Source organism: Ailuropoda melanoleuca, chromosome 14 (genome assembly GCF_002007445.2).
Source record: "Ailuropoda melanoleuca isolate Jingjing chromosome 14, ASM200744v2, whole genome shotgun sequence".
Taxonomy (NCBI): Eukaryota; Metazoa; Chordata; class Mammalia; order Carnivora; family Ursidae; genus Ailuropoda; species Ailuropoda melanoleuca.
The window spans coordinates 102667581-102684341 of record NC_048231.1 but is presented as its reverse complement, the minus strand read 5'-3'; the positions used below and the strand labels follow the sequence as shown (position 1 = coordinate 102684341).

The 16761-nt window shown below is 46.6% G+C and overlaps 1 protein-coding gene across 2 annotated transcripts in view; it reads right to left on the bottom strand.

Moving 5' to 3' along the window:
- Positions 1 to 3485: 3485 nt before the first annotated feature.
- The window catches only part of ZNF407 (zinc finger protein 407), a 490784-nt gene continuing 477508 nt past the window's right edge, over positions 3486 to 16761 (bottom strand). The window contains exons 9-10 of one of the 2 annotated variants that reach the window (XM_019804986.2): positions 6975 to 7069; positions 3486 to 6130 (exon numbers count right to left, since the gene is read on the bottom strand). In XM_019804986.2, the coding sequence (XP_019660545.1) occupies positions 6999 to 7069 (71 nt within the window). In that variant the 3' untranslated portion in view covers positions 3486 to 6130; positions 6975 to 6998. The remainder of the gene's footprint in view (positions 6131 to 6974; positions 7070 to 16761) is intronic. The other variant, XM_019804987.2, reaches the window with a different exon arrangement.

Below are 16761 nucleotides of genomic sequence, written 5' to 3'. Positions count from 1 at the left end.
TTGCGAGGAAAATGACCGTTGGATTCCACTCGACCACCACACGCACTTTGTTCCCTTTGGTCATTTCCTGGGAGAACTGTGGGCTTGGGTCTCCACCGACACAGGGCACTCGCACTCCACAGGGCTTTGCCAACAGCAGGGCGACAGCACAATGACACAGTGTCAGCAGGGGCCGCCGCCAGCCGCTCACCTGGGCCGTGGGGCTCCGCTTACCGACTGGAGTCTGTTCACGGGAGGGGCCATTCTGATGACATTTATGGATCTTCTTCCAGTTGCAACCTGATTCTTCCAGGCCGCACTGACGTCAGTAATAAACAATAATAAGATTGTAAACTACTGCTCTTCATAATAAAATCTTGCTCCTTCGACATAGTATAAATCTAATAGCTATTACATCAGCACCCATAACTATATATCACGGCTTACCTTTTAAATATACACAGGGTATTATATGGCTCAACCCAAACGGCCAGATTTATCATTACTGGTTAGCCACAACCTTCATGACGTCACAGTGACTAATCGGGAAGAAGCGAAGAGCAATGCAATCGCAGAGATGATCTGTCCCGAGGCTCTGGGGGAGGGAGGGACCAGCTGGCAGCCGCCTCGCTGGCCCTCGCGGCCCCTCGCACGGCCACGGTTTGCCATCTCAGCCCGGAGATGTTTCTGGTTGCTGCCGGAGGCTCACAGAACGTGTCCTGAAGGCAGCAGTCCCGCAGTGCGCTTGCGATTCAGAGTAAACAGCTTCTACGCGACCGGTTAGCGCCTACGTTTGCGTTCCCAAGTCATCACTTCCCGTGCAGGGGCCTCGGGGCACCGCCAAGCCTCCCACGAACGCTGGGACGCCCTCCACGCCGCACGAACACCCCCGCTTCTGTTTTCAGCATTTTCATAAGGCGGAGGGTCCAAAGGACAGGGAAGACAACAACTGAGGACCAAAACAACTGCGTCAAGATATTTCATTGGATTATTATTAATAACCGGGTTGACATCTGGGGACTCATCATGCTAAAACGCCCCATTGGCAACCTCCAAATGACCCCTCCTAATAGTCTTCCCAGAGCAAAGGGGTTGGGCAAGGGCAGGGTCATCGTTGTCTCCAGGAGTAAAACCAAAGCCCAGCCACATTGAGAAGTCATTCAACGCTGCACCTCAAAAAGGAAAAGCAGGACGCGCTGCGGGTGTCCCACCCATACCCTGCTCCGCCCAGGCCCACCTGCAGGTGCCTGGGGCCAGCGATGCCCACCGGTGTCCTCCAGAGGCCCACCTCAGTCTGAGGACCATGGGTGCAGTTTGGGGTCAGAGCTGGGTTCCTCTCTTCCCGGGCGCCCACTATAGCTCAGGTGCACCTGTAATTCTGCATGGGGGGGGCGGGGACAAGCAGGTGTGACCATGGGGGGAACGTTGGCTTAAATGGGAAAACTGCATTGTGCTGACTTCCCGAGACTGTGAAACCCACAGAGTGAGGCCTCAGGTTTGGCACCTGCTCCAGAACCTTCCTGATGAAAAGAAGGTTGTCTTCATTAAGAGTGTTAATATTCATGCAGCATGGTAATTTTGACACAGAAAAGGTCTCTGTAACCTTTTCTTGTGTGAGAATTTTTTACTTCTCAAGGAAATTACAGTCCAGCAATGACTTAATTAATGCTGGCTTTCTTCGGCAGGTTTTGAGGAGCTGTCAGTTTGGGCTGGAGGATCTGTCATCGGGAGCGGCTGGGGCTGGGGCTCGGGGAGGGAGGGGACCGGCCGGCCGTGGGCTCCCGCGCTGGGGGGCACCTTCCCACATTCGTTTTAATTTAGCGACTGGCTTTCCCTAATGCTAGGTCATTTATTATTGGGATGGAGGGCACCGCTTGAATTAATAATCCATTTTTCACCTGGCATATTTATTCTTTTTAGTATAATGACTTCGTTCCTAATCCATTTGGCTCTGGTAAATTTGGGCGAGGAGTGGCATGGTGGGTGGCTGGGCCCGTGTGAACAGCCTGCCAGCAGCCACCTGGGAGGGAAGGGAAACTGTCCTCATTCCTAAAAAAACAACTATCATCCCCAGAAAAGAGGCTCCTAGAAGGTGAGAAGCCGGAGCACCCAGCCGGGGGTAGCTGCCAGCACCCCTGTGAGAACCTGCCTGGGCGAGGGCAGCTGGGGCAGCGCTGGGACGCGAGCACAGCGACGGCCCCGTGGTCTGTCCAGGGTCACCTTTGCTGCCCCGAGGGGCCAACAGTTGGGGCGGTCTTGCCTGCCTTCTCTCTGTTGCTTGCCTCTGCCTCATTCCCTTGCCTTCCTGGGCTGTGGTGGGTGCAGCCGTATGGAATTTCTGACATTTGTGGGGCTGTCTGGGAAGAAGCATGCCACACTGGGAACTAGCAGACCCTGAACCAGCTCACCCAAGAGCTGGGTGTCACAAAGGGAGGGAGCAGAGGGGACACGGAGCACGTTCCTCTCATGGCCATAAATCCACATGCACACATCCATTCCGCTCCAGTGGAAGGGGGCACATCGCCATCAGCAGAGTTGTCCCTCAGTTTTTATTTCCGGAAACACTGACAGTGAGTTGGAGCTCCGTTCTCCAGTGTTCTCCAGGTTGAAATATGGAAGATGAAGCCATCCCAACAGCTCCTAAGAGGCAGAGGGCTTTGGGACAACAGGATTCTCCAATATCACAGGCGAGAAGGAAGCTTACGGAATGCCTCGGCCCAGGGCCTGCCTGCTCGCACACAGTTCAGGATGGAAAGATGTCTGCTTCTTCAGGAGTCCAAGGGGAGAAGAGCAGGAGTGAAAGGGGAAAGGTCAGTCTCCAGCTGCAGAGGATAAATCAGAGGTGCTCCTGTCACGGGGACGGGCCGCAAGCCCCCCGCACATAATTTAGAGTCGGCCCCCGACATCCTCCCTGCCTCCCTGCCTCCCTGAACATAAACCAGTGACTCCATTAGCCAAAAGGATTCAACGCTGGGCTGGAAGGGAGAAACACTATTTCAGAGATGTGTGCCTTGCCTCCGCGGGTCTCTGCTGGCTCAAATCCAGTGCAGAAAGGGAAGAGGCCGGTGGTGGGGATGGGGCGAGCCTGAGCTCTGGGCAAACCCCCAGGCCAGCGGGGCCAGCTTCGGGGGCCTCTGTCACCTCAGACGCAGAGCCGTTCCCTGGACCCCGTGACGAGGCCGAGGCATTATAACTTGAGTGGAAACACCAGCTCCCCAAGGCCCTGCTGCAGACTGACATTTACATTTTACAACATGATGAAAAATCTTCCCAGGAGGAAGGAAAAGTCTCCGTGCCCCTCTACCTGTGCTAAATTCTCCAGGAAACAAAACACATGCAGCATGGACGGTCGATAAGGGATCCCCTTATCGCTGCAGAGCAGTGTCCGGCCCCCTGACCATCTCCAAGAGTGGAGGATAAATGATACGTTTTGTATTTCCAGTATCATTAGGTATCACCAAATAAAATAAGTATTTTTCACTGCCGGGGCACAACAAAGCAGGGTGGGGGGACCAACAAATGGGTTCCCGTCCAAGGTGGCAGGCAGTACTGGGAGCCAAAGAGGGGGCATGGAAGATTCCAGGCCCTCGATGGAGGTGGCAGAGACCCGCTCCAGCATGAGAGGTGAGGGAGAAGGAGAGCTCAGTGGTGAAGAGCTTAAGAACAACGGTGTGAATACACAGCACGTGGAGGAGCGGGAGAATACCTCCTACACTCGAGAGAGAACCAGCGACCCAGACATGCCTCCAAGTACCATGTTTATTGGCTTGTGATGGGACCCCTCCCAGAAAACCCCCCAACTTCTCTGCTTTCATTCCTCAAACATGCACTAAGAACCAACCACGTGCCTGCCCCAGAGCAGCCAGAGGAATCCACATCAGAGCAGAAGGGACCCTGTGACTCTGATCACTCCCCATCATTTTGTGTCCAGCGAGTCGAGGTCCATGCAGCCTCTGGGTTCTAGCCAGGGACACACCCACCATAAAGGGAATATTGAAACGGAACCTCTTTCTCTAAATACGAGATGAGGGACAGAAGGAGAACAGCACCCCTGGACCTGAGGCCACATTTTCAGGAATAATGGCACCATCGTCCCTGGCTGGTGGGTAACCCGGCGGTCTGCTGGCTTGGAGCCGCACACGCTGACGCCGGCAGGAAAGGAAGGAGCGCGCCCGAGCGCGCACGTCCTGGCCCGGTCCGACACTGCTGGAAGTACTGGGCAGGGAGAGAGGAACACGTCTCCTCCCGGCCGGGCAGCTGCATGCAGGGATATGGTGCAATCCCAGGGCCCGGGGATCATTCAGACGGAACCATGTGCCTGTCCCCATGCAGTGTGGGATCTCTCCTGTGGCAGGTTTGAAGTCTGAGAGGCGGGGAGCCTGTCGGCCTGGGTGTCGGGCCAACTCCCAGGCTGCGCTGTGGCCTGGGAAGGGCTCAGAGGCCGGTCTGGGATGAGCAAACCGGTCAGCCAGTGGCAAAGGCAGCATCAGGAAGCAAAGAGGGAGGAAAGTGAGGAACTGTCCTAGCAGTTCCCTTCCATGCTGTGGGGGCACATTGCTCCTTGTCAAGCCCCGTTTTCCTACGAAGGAACACCAGTTGTGTTCAGGTATCAGGCACAGATCTTTGAGCAAATCGACCTTGTTACTTGAGCCCCTCTTACTCAAGTGCTGTGCAAACCACACCGGGAGGGTCCTCCCTCAGCCCCACGGAGTGAATTACAGTGATGGTCCAGGCACGGGCACGTGAGCCAGTTCTGACCAGTGGGCCCTGAGGGGAAATCTGCCAGAGAAGATTCCCTTATCAGATGCAAAGATGGGGTATCTGAAGAAAATGCCCCCTTCCTCCTGTCCTGGCGTCCAGTGAGGGTGTGATGTCTGGAACCACAGCAACCATTTTGAGGTCCTGGGTTGAGAATCAGGAGGACAAACAGTGGGGAACGTGCCACAGACACAGAAGAGATGGTTCCTGTGAACAGAGCCTCACCAGCCTCGTGTGATCCGAGCAAGCTGGCTTTGCTGTTCAGCCCTCCTTCTCAGACATCATGCTGACCACACCACAGAGCGCCAGGAGAGTGAGAGGGTGATGTGACAGAAGACAGGAACTTCCGAGGGCATGGATGGTAACTGCGAGGGTGTCTCGTCAAGAGTGTACCCTGGTAGGACAGGAAGGCTGACGTGCTCATGGCTGCAAAACAGATGTGGGCCTCCAACCCCAGGTGCAAAAGGGCAGTCTGGGCCAAGGCCCGCACTGTCACACACTATGGGTGGCTGTGCTTGGACAGCATTGCCAGGGTCCTCGTGTCATGGCAGCAGGCTGGCTGGGACCTGCAAAGGAGGTAATTCAGAGCTGCTGAAGGCTTGAGAGACAAAAGTGAGCCCGGCCAGAGGCTCTCAAGTTGAGGTGGCGGACCCAAGCAAAGTCTGGGAGACGCTCTCATAGGACCCTTGGAGAATGCAGTGGCAGGAGGGGACCCTTGGGGGAGTGTGAGCAAATGCGACAAAGACACCCCACCCCTACGGGGAGGTGAGTGGCCGGCATGCCACTGGGGGGTCCAAGCCCCCTGGTCAGGTGGGGGGTGCAGGGCTGGACTCAGCCGGGGGCTTCTCTGCAGCAGGGTGGGGATTATAGGAGCTCGAGAGCAAAACACGCCCACCCACACTCCCTCCTTTCTGTAAGGTCATCCACCTTCATTCCAGAATACTGACCCCATTAGGGGAACAATACTGAGTCCTTCCTGCCACTCAGAGTGTAGAAAAGGCTTCTAGTCATTTGTCATTTTGTAGCCTGTAGTTTCGGTTTTTCTTTCTTGAAACACAGAATAAATGTGCTTCCAGAGGCCAGGAGTGAAGAACCAGGTCCTCCAAGGTCGCCTCAGAGCTGGCCCACCTGTACTGCAGTCTTCTCCATGCTTGTCCTCGCGCGTGACGTCGGCGTGGCCAAGCTCGCACTTGTCCGTGGACCATGCTCGGGGCTGGTTACCCTGTCCGGCAAGCCGCACCAGATACAGTAGATTACGGAGATGAACGCATTGCTTACGAAGCCCGCTGCTGACCGACACGGTTGTGCAGGCGACACTCGCTCCCGCGTTAGGCGTAGCGGTGGGGCTGCACGTCCCAGCTATGGCAGCTTAGCCCAGAAAGAGGATGATACCCTGCATATCGATGTTATTTTTATTTTCAAAATATTTCCAGATGCATTCTCTTACTTCAGTCTCAAAACATTCCCCAAGGTAGGCGGGAGGGACCGGGACAGCTAGCAGGAGACCCCGTGGGGCAAGGAGAAGTGGAGGCAGCCCCCCAGGGGTGGCACGGTCACAGGGAGGTTCCCTCGCCTGGCGTCATCAAAGCCCAAGCCGCCGGGACAGCTTCTCTCCGGGCCCAGGTCCCACTCTGCTCCATGGGCGGCAGGTGCTCCTGGCCCGCAGAGCCTCGGAGTCCCTGCCCAGCCTGCTTGGTCCTCATCCAGCCTGTCCTCCAATGAGGGACCGCTGACAGTGGAGAACCACCTCTGTGGAGGCTTCCAGAGCGGGAGCGGACCCCCCGAAAAGCCACAGCCTCCCTCTGCCTCTTCTCTGGCAGCCTGTGTGACCAGGGCCCAGCGAGCGTGAGGGGCACCCGTGGTGCCAGGGCCCGGCCAGCCCAGGAGGACGGGCACAGGGGTCCGTGGAGCCCAGGCAGCTGCAGGCCTGGGGCTCTCCCCTCTCCTGCTCCCTTCCTGCCTGTCACCTGTCGTGCGGGGTAGGATTCCCCTGGGAATGTCTGCACTACAGCTCCCATCATCTCCTTTATGTGCTCGGTGCCCACCTCCGCCATCCCAGACCTAGCTCTCCTCTCAGCCTTTATCCAAGCTTCCTGCCCACCTTCCCCTGGGGGGCTCCAAATCCCATGCTCATGTGAATCCAGACCAGTCACGCACACCCCAACACAGCTCTCCCTTGGTTGCAAATATTTATTATGGATTCCAATGCTTCCCTTCCAGCCTGACCCTCGACTCACCTTGGATGCCTCTCTCAGTTCAATTCAATCCAACAATCTTTCACTGAGTGCCTTATACACTGTGCTGCTGGGGAGAGACACGTTGGGCATGGATCCTGCAATTAAAGACATTAGAGACCCTGTGTAATTGGAGGTTAAAGACAGGCTGGACCTTTAACAGCATCTGGAATCCAACCACAAATTTATCCACGAACGGGAGAAGGCCCAGAGAGGGTCAAGGGATTGCTCAAGGTCGCACAGCTAAAAATGGGAATGGGCATGCTAGGACATGACCCAGGTCTCCTCATCCCCCGGGCAAGCGTTCTCTCCTCAGCTTTACAGGATGTCCCTCCTGAGGTGCGTGATTGAGTGGGAAAGACAGAGGGATGGGGGGGGGCACACAGACAGAAACCTGTTCATCCTGTGGCCTGCAAGGTCTGCTCACTTCTTTACCCCATCTCACTATAACTAGACATTCCGCAGCATCTTCAGGCAAGGAGATAAAAGAAAACACACATGCATACACACACCTACACACACATATACACACATACACACACCTACACACACACACACACACACACTTGTTGGTAGGGCTTTCAGCATCCCAATGTTTCTGAGAGCAAAACAGGACTGGGCACATTTGTAAAACCCATTAACAGGTAAAAAAACAAAACAAAACAAAACAAAACAAAAAAAAACGGGGGGCGGAAATCATTACCAAAACAAAAGGGTTACCATGATCAGGTCTAAACAAGCATCCTTTAGGATAATGCAAATACATACATTGCAATAATTTTAATTTCAGCCATGTAATGTCACATTTACACACTGTTTTCTAATTTCCTAGGGAAAAAAATATCCTTTGTTTAATCTGTGCTATTTCCACTCCTCTGCTCTCTGCTGGCTGCCCCAGCTGCTGGGGTGTCTGATTTTTCACTTGCTGATTTAGACGCTCGTATGACACATCCAACCTTTTAAATAAATCATTCATTTTTTTTAAAGGTTGGCTATGTCATAGTGTTGTGATGCACCCAATTTTTAAAATAACTGTTTATTTGATGTCAGGTACATCAGACATAAAAATAAATGTGACTTGGTAGAACTTAATACAAAAATTTGAGATCTGATTTGGATTACCTCAGTCGAGTCCTCAATGAATTGAGAGTGTTTTGGGCAGGCTCAGGGGAAAATGGGAAATCACATAGCGTGTGCCTTCCAGGGTCCGCAACTCTCCTTTCTGTGGCTTCCTCCCCCGTGAGGCCCCACTTTCTCATGCTCAGAGTTATCCTACATTTCTCCTCATCCCTGCTCTCAGAACATCTCTGAGGAAGGGCTTCTGAACCAGTCCTTTAATGCTGTGTGATGCCGATGCCCGTCCCATGCCAAGTGCTCCCCCCCGCCCCAGAATCTCACCCATCGGACCCAGGACTGTGCCTGGCATACAGGAGCCCTCCACACTCGTGTGTTACAGGGATGAAAGGCTGGGAGTATTTGTGTTTTAAGTCTTAACTTCTCACTGGGAAATGAAACTCAAAGGTATGTGAAGCAGATAACATGGGCGAGACCTGAAAGGAGCAAATGAAATGGGTAGGATGTGGAAAGTGAGCCCACCCAGAGATTACTTCCTAATGTCCCACAGTTTGCACTTGCTGTCCTACATGTGCGTGTTGGTTTACATTCTGGACGTGCGTACCTACTCAGGTGTTGGTCTCACATAGCACAGAACCAGAGCACTGTGATAAGGTCTACGTTACTTTTATTGTAGAAGGCTTAGTACGATGATGAGCACTATTAGATTTTTAAAAACTGTTCATAAATTGAGTGCGTCGCAACATCGGGATGCTAGTGCTGACTTCATATTAGTGAATTAGCACATAATTATGCTGATAGAGCAGCATTACTTCAATCACTACTAATACTTCCATATCAGTCTCACCATTCCTAGGAGCCCCCGTCCCACAGCTGGAGGATTAGGCCAGCTGCAAGGCTAAGAAGCAATAGCACTACCATACATTATTTGCATGCAGGAAAATGCGACTATGAATTGTAACTCAGGGATTTTTGCTGCTCATATATGGTGGTGGTGGCTGGTGTACGCATGGTCTCGGTTTCAGTCTCCATTTAGCCAATGGATGGGCAAAAGCCAGAGAGAATCATGTTTTCAGTTGTGGTATCATGTTTTGAGATAAAGACAAGAAGAAAAATGCAGGAATCCTAAAATTTCGCAAGGTAAAGAGCAACAGCAAGAGAAGGGCAAGGAACATGAACTGTAACTTTGCCAAGTAGGAAACTTCAAAGTCCAACAGAGTGTGAAAAAATTCCCAGACCCACTAGTAACCAGAAAGCAAACATAAGACACATGAAAATGGTGGTCAATGGTGGTCAATATAGAGGATGGGAGGAAAGGAGACAAAAGGGATGAGCAAACAAAGGAACCATATAAGAGAGAGGCCTTGCAGGGACAAATGGCAATAATGTCCCATGAACTGAATATGACAAACACAATCCTTTTCACCTGAGGAAAATAAATAGACTAATAACTTAAAATTGGATGAGAGGGGAGATTTTTGGATTCCAGATGAATATTAAAAAATAATCGTATTTCTATATACCAGCAACAAATGGAAAATTAAATTTTAAGATCATACTATTTACAATAGTATTAAGGACATCAAATATTTAGAAATAATCTAAAAACATATGCAGGGCCCTTGTATTAACTAGCATAAAACATTTTTAAGAGAACAAAAACAAAAAGATACAAATAAAATAAAGGGACATACCATACTCATGGATTAGAAGACTCAATATATTAATAATGTCAATTCTCCTCAAATTGATTTATAAGTTAAATATAATCCCAATAAATTTCACAGCTGTTTTTCCCCCCTGTGGAGATTGACAAACTAATTCCAAACCTCACATGAATATACAAAAGGGGCTGAGAATAACCAAGGCAATCTTAAGGAAGTGTAAGCTAGAGGACTTAAACTACTGATATAAAGACCTTTCATGAAGCTCTAGTAAAAAAGACAATGTAGTACTGGGGCAAAGTTAGATAAACTTCCTAGTGGAGCAGGAAATGGGCCTACACAAATACAGTCTGATTTAGGGTAAAAGTGATGTTGTAGTGTAGTGAGGCAGGGATGGCATTTTCAATAAAAATGTTAGGTCAATTGGATATCTATATAAGAAAATAAAGAACCTGGTTGCCTAAGCAAATTCAATTCTGGATGGGTTGCAGATCTATATGTGGAAGATAAAAGAACTTCTAGAAGAAAATACAAGATAATATCTTTGCAACCTTTGGGATGGCAAAGATTTCATAAACAGAATAGTAACTATAAAAACACCATCAAAGAAAGCATCGACAATATTAAATTGACAATATTAAAACCTAGAACTCCTATTCATCAAAAAATACCATCAAGGTATTAAAAATCCACAAAGTGGGCGAATGTTTTGCAATACATATTTCCAACAATGTACATTTACAGAATGTACATATCACCAGCTACAAATAAATAGGAAGACAGATGGCCCAATAGAAATATGTGTGAATGAAGCAAACAGACACTTCACAAAAAGAGAACAGCCAGAGGCAAGGCTTCAAGAATGTAGTGGGAAGAGATTGAGGAAGCTCCTCCCACCAAAAGACATCTATTAAACTGGTTAAAATTAGCAAAGACAATCGTCAAAGTCTTTAGAGAACGAACAAATTAAGAACCATGCATCCAACAAAATTATGGAAACTTGGTGAAAACCATGAAAGACTCTGGCATTCAAGCTATGGGCTGCACCCAGTCTCCACCCTCTTGTAGGAGAGTTATTCAAGCAGGCTCAGAAGCCACGTGGCAGGTCCCACTCCCCAGACACCTGGGGTGAAAGACATATTCTGGGTCAAATAAAGCAATGGCTGAACATTGCAGATCCCATGTCCCACAGCTCTGTGCTACAAAGAGCCTCCCCTGATAAGGTGGCAGAAGCCAGGAAGCTCCTCCATTTCCCCATGCCCAGCTCCTGCTGCAAGAAGGATCGGAGTGGGGCAGCAGGTGCAGAGTGCAGTGCTCCATCCCCCAAAGCTCCATGTGTCGAAGAGCAATTCTGAGCACGGCAGCTGTGTGGCAGCACTTACATCCCCCACACTCCCGGGGTGGAAGGGCTAGAATTAGTGGATTAGGCAGCCAGTGGACAAAGGACGTCCATCGTCCCTGGCTCTGCACTGAGGAAGATCTGTTCTAGGCGGTGGTGGCATTAGTTTCCGCACTGGCCCCCGTCCCCATACACACACCCCACAGCTTCTGCTCTGTAACACAAAGTTTCTGCCCAGTGGAGGGCCACAGCAAGCCTCAGGAAATACCCTGCTCCTGCCAACAGGCCCAACCTTGTGTGGATCAGACTGGAGAAATTCATTCCAGAAGGCATTGCTGTGAACAGTAGAGCAATCGGGTTGTGGTCAGTGAAGACTAATAGGTGAGTGTGCTACCAACAGGCCAGCTAGAAATTTAACAGGAAGATCAAGGCAAAAGAGAGTAAAAGAGAGCCCTGCTAGAATCACAATCACCCATGATGTTCAAGAAGAACATGCCCCCACCATGGCCTCCAACGTACTGGAGCGGGAACTTGGGACTACAAGTCTCTGGTGGGGCAGGGGACAAACTTGTAAACTTGCTATATGACTCTCAGTCACACACAGAGCCAAAGGCAAAGACTGAAAAGCTTACTGATTTAGGGACTTAGGCACAATGTCTGACATTCAGTGGCTGACCATGAGTCTGTGTTGACCGAGGGTAACCCCTAGGAAGCCAGGCATAATAATAAAAATAAAGAAAAAGTAGGAGCAGAGACAAAAGAGGCTGCCCAAGACAGGGGAAATAAACTAATTCACTGAATCAGTCCAGCTGCAGCATGGAGCAAATAGACAAGCAAACAATAAACAGATGAAGACAATAACACATTTCAGAGGGGGTATCAACATCTGGTGTTGTTACAATATGTTATCTAAAATACCAAGTTTTTAACAAATTTACAAGATATTAAAAAAATGTAAACAGGGAAGTGTGACTCTCACACAGTTTAAAAAAAAAAAAGCAGGCAATAGAAACTGCCCATGAGCAGGCCCAGATGTTGGACTTAGGAGACAGACCTCAAAGCAGTATAATAAACACGCTTAAAGAACCAAAGGAGATGGTCTTTAAAGAATTAAAGGAAAGTATGATAACAATGACTCATCAAACAGAATGTCATGACAAAATATAAAATATACAAAAGAACCAAGTGAAAAGTCTGGAGTTTAGAGGTACAACAGAAATGAAAATGTCACTGAAATCTATTAACAGTTGTTCTGAGCTGGCAGAAAACAGAATTGGATAATTTGATGATAGATTAATAGAGATGAAGCAATCTGAAGAACAGAGAGAGAACAGATGAGGAAACAGAAACAGAGCCTCGGAGAAACATGGGACACTACTTAGGTGACCTAATCTACAAATCTAAGAGCAACAAACTCCAAGTAGGAAAATGCAGAAACCCACACCTAAACAGACACACAGTATAGCCAAAATATTCAAAACCAAAGATAAAGAGGAAATCTTGAGAGCTGTGAGAAAAACTACTAAATATGAAGAGGGGAAGTCCAGTAATACTAACAGCTGAATTCTCATCTGAAACAGTGGCAGCCGGAGATGGTAAGATGTATTCCAAGTGACAAAAGAAGAAAAAAACCCTGTCAACCAAGATTCCCACATCCAGCAAAACTATCTGTCACAAGTGAATGGTGAATGTAAAATGAAAACATTCTCAGATAGACAAAAACAGAATTTGTTAGTAACAAATTGCTAACAAACCTGACTTATAAGAAATACTACACAAAGTTCTCCATGCTGAAAGCCAGCAATACCAGACAATAATGTAAATCTGTGTAGAAAAACAAACAGCACGGCTCAAGGTAATTATAAAATATTATATATATATATACACACACACACACACACACATATATATATATATCAAATGCAATATTTCTTCTTCTTTCTCCTCAAGTTATTCAAAAAGCAATTGCATAAAACCACGTGTGTTTAATTGTGTTGTAGGATCTGTAACATACAGAAATGTAATATATTTGACAGTAACGGCACAAAGGAGGCTGATGGGTTGCAACGCTGGATTGCAAGAAGGAAATGACATCAAATGGCAACACAAATCCAAAGAAAGAAATGAAGAGAACCAGAAATCGTAAATTAGAAGATGAATTTAACAAACTCCATAAATACGTGCTTATTCTCTTTTCTTCTTTCAGTTTCCTTAAAAGGCATAAGATTATACACAAGAATAATTATAAAAGTGTATTGTGTTTGTAACAAATACAGATGTAATATGTATAATAATAATGACACAAAAAAGGGTGGAGGAAATAAAGCTATAAAGGAAGTCAATTAACATATCGTACTGGAATTTACGGTAGTACATACCTGAAGTAGACTCTGATAAATTAAAATGTATCATAAGCCCTAAAGCAAGCAGTAAGAAAATAATTTAAAACATATAGATAAAAAAAATCACTAATGGAATCATAATGTTACACTAGAAAATATATCCATTTAATGCAAAAGAATCATGAGAGACTATGGACTCTGAAAAACAAACTGAGGGCTTCAGAGGGGAGGGAGGTGGGGGAATGGGATAGGCTGGTGATGGGCAGTAAGGAGGGCACGTATTGCATGGTGCACTGGGTGTGATACGCAACTAATGAATCATCGAACTTCACATCAGAAACCAGGGATGCACTGTATGGTGACTAACATAATATAATAAAAATATTTTTATGGGAAAAAAAGAAGTCAGGAAAGGAGAAACAGGGGAAAAAAAAGATGTGAGCCATATGGGGAAAAAAGGAAATATCAACTATATTAATGAATTAAACAATCCAGTTAAAAGGCAAGATCATCAGAATGGATTGAAACAGCAAGATCCAACTACATACTCCCTACAGAAGACATATTTTAGATTCAAAGATACAAATACTTTGAAAGTAAAGGGATGGTAAAAGAGCTAGTGTGCTATGCTAATATCAGACAAAATAGACTTTGAGACAAAACAAGTTACTAGCAATACAGAGGGATATTTTACAGTGAGAAAGGATCCATTTATTTGGAAGATAATAGCAACTATAAACATAGGAGCACCTCACAACAAAAGCCTGAGAGCATGAAGAAACTGACAGGACTGAAGGTAGAAACAAGTATTTCAATGGGAACAGTTGGGGACTTAAATACCCCGGTTTTAACGACGGACAGAACAACTAGACAGGAGATCGACAAAGGAAGAGAAGACTTTAGCAACACCACAACACAGCTGGACTTAAGGGCCATCTGTAGAACACCCACCACCAATGGCACAATATCCCCCCTTCTCCAGGATAGACCCTATGTTAGGGCATGAATAAGTCTCGGTAAATTTGGAGAATTGAAATCATACAAGTCTGTTCTCCAAAGAAAATGGAATAAAATCGGAAATTTGATTTCAATAAGAGAAAGAAATTCGGGAAATTCACAAGTATGTACAAATTAGACAAATACTCCTAAATAATCAGTGGGTTAGAGAAGAATCATGAACAAAATTAGAAAATACTTTTAGATTAATGGAAATGAAAATGCAACAAAGCAAAACTCATGGGATGTGTTAAATTGGGGCTCAATGGGAAATCTTTGATCGCACGTGTCAATACTAAAGAGAAGGTCTCAAATCAATAACCTAATTCTGTACCTTAAAACCAGGAAGAAACTAGACTCAGAGCAAAGCACATGAAGGAGATCAGAAATAAATGAAACACAATAGGAAAACAATAAAGAAAATCAACAAAACCAATTTTGTCGACATTTGAAAAGATCCATAAATTGATAAACCTTTAACCGACCAAGAAAAAAGAGAAAATAGTCAAATTACTAAAATTAGGAATGAAAGAGGGAATACCACAACCAGTCTTATGGAAATGAAAAAGATTTTAAGGAAACATAGTGCATAGCTCTATGTCAAGAAATTAGATAAAGTGGACAGCTTCCTAGGAAGACCATAAACCACTGAAGCAGACTCTAGAATAAACAGAAGATCTAAATAGACATGTAAGAAGGAAAGAAGTTGCATTAGTAATTTTAAAACTTCCCACCAAGGAAGCCCAGGCCCATAGTTGCTTCACTGGTGATTTCTACCAATCATTTAAAAGGGAATTAATACCAATCTTTCACAAAGTCTTCCAAAAAATGGAATAGAACATTTGCCAACTCATTCTATGAGGTCAACATTACCCTGATACCAAAACTAGACCAACACATCATGAGAAAAAAAAAATCTACAGGCCAATATGTCTTACGAATGTGGATGCCAAAATCCTCAACAGTATCTTAGCAAACTGAATGTAGCAACATAGAAAAAAGAGTATACACCATCACCAGGTCGGTTTAATCCTGGATATACAATGTTGGTTTTATATCCAAAAATCAACAAAATACACTGTATTATTAGAATAAAGAAAAACCCACATGGGCATCTCAATGGATGCAGAAAAGGCATTTGACAAAATTAAATACCTTTCATGGTTAAAAAAAGCAACAGTCAATGAACTTCCAAGAGTTGGTCAGATGAGAACCTTCTCAAGCTACAGAAGGGCATCTATGAAACACCCAGAGCTAGCATCATACTCAAGGTGAAAGACTGAATGCTTTACTCCTAAAATAAGTAACCGAACAAGATGTCCATCTCACCACTTCTAGTCAATATTGTCCTGAAGGTTCCAGGCAGGACAATCAGCCAAGAGAAAGAAAAAGACATTGTGATTGGAAAGGAAGAAGTAAATTTATCTATTTTCAGATGACATGACTCTGTATATAAAAATCTTGAGGAATCCACAGAAAACGTTGTAGACCTAATAAATTACTTCAGCAAGGATGCAAGATACAAGATTAATATAAAATTGTGGTTATTAATACACATAGCTAGAAAATAAGCATATGGAAAGGTGCGTCATGTCACATGTCATGAGGGACCTGCAAATTCGAACAATGAGATACCACCCCATACATGTCAGAATGGCAAACATCCAGAACACTGACAACACCAAATGTTAGCAAGGATGTGTGGAGCAACAGGAACTCTCCTACATCAGGGTGCGGATGCCAAACGTAGAGGCAATTGGGAAGACAGTTCGAGAGTTTCTTGCAAAACCAAACATCCTCTTACCATATGATCTGGCAATCACGCTCCTCGGTATCACCCACAGTTGTTGGAAGCAAGTCAACACAAATACCTGCCCATGGGTGTTTACAGCAGCTTTATTCACAATTTCCAAACCTTGGAATCAACCAAGATGTCCTTCACTAAGTGAACAGATGAACTGTGGTCCATCCAGACCATGGAATATTATTCAGCACTGACAAGCAATGAGCGATCAAGCCACGAAAAGACCTGGAGGAAGTTTAAATACATAGCACTAAGCTGAAGGAGGCCAGTCTGGAAAGGCTCCGTACGGTGTGATCCCAACTCCGTGGCATTCTGGGAAAGGCAGAACTATGGAGACAGTAAAAAGATCAGTGGCTGTGGGGGTTGGGGGTGGGGAGGACCGATGATTAGGCGGTGGATGCAGAATGTTTAGGGCAGTGAAAATACTCTGTATGATACCATAATTTGCAACATGTCCCTACATGTTTGTCTAAACCCATAGAACGTACAACACTAAGAGTGAACCCTAACGTAAGCTAGGTGACAAAGTGTCCAGGTAGGAGCAAGGATGACTTGGTTAAAAAAAAAAAAA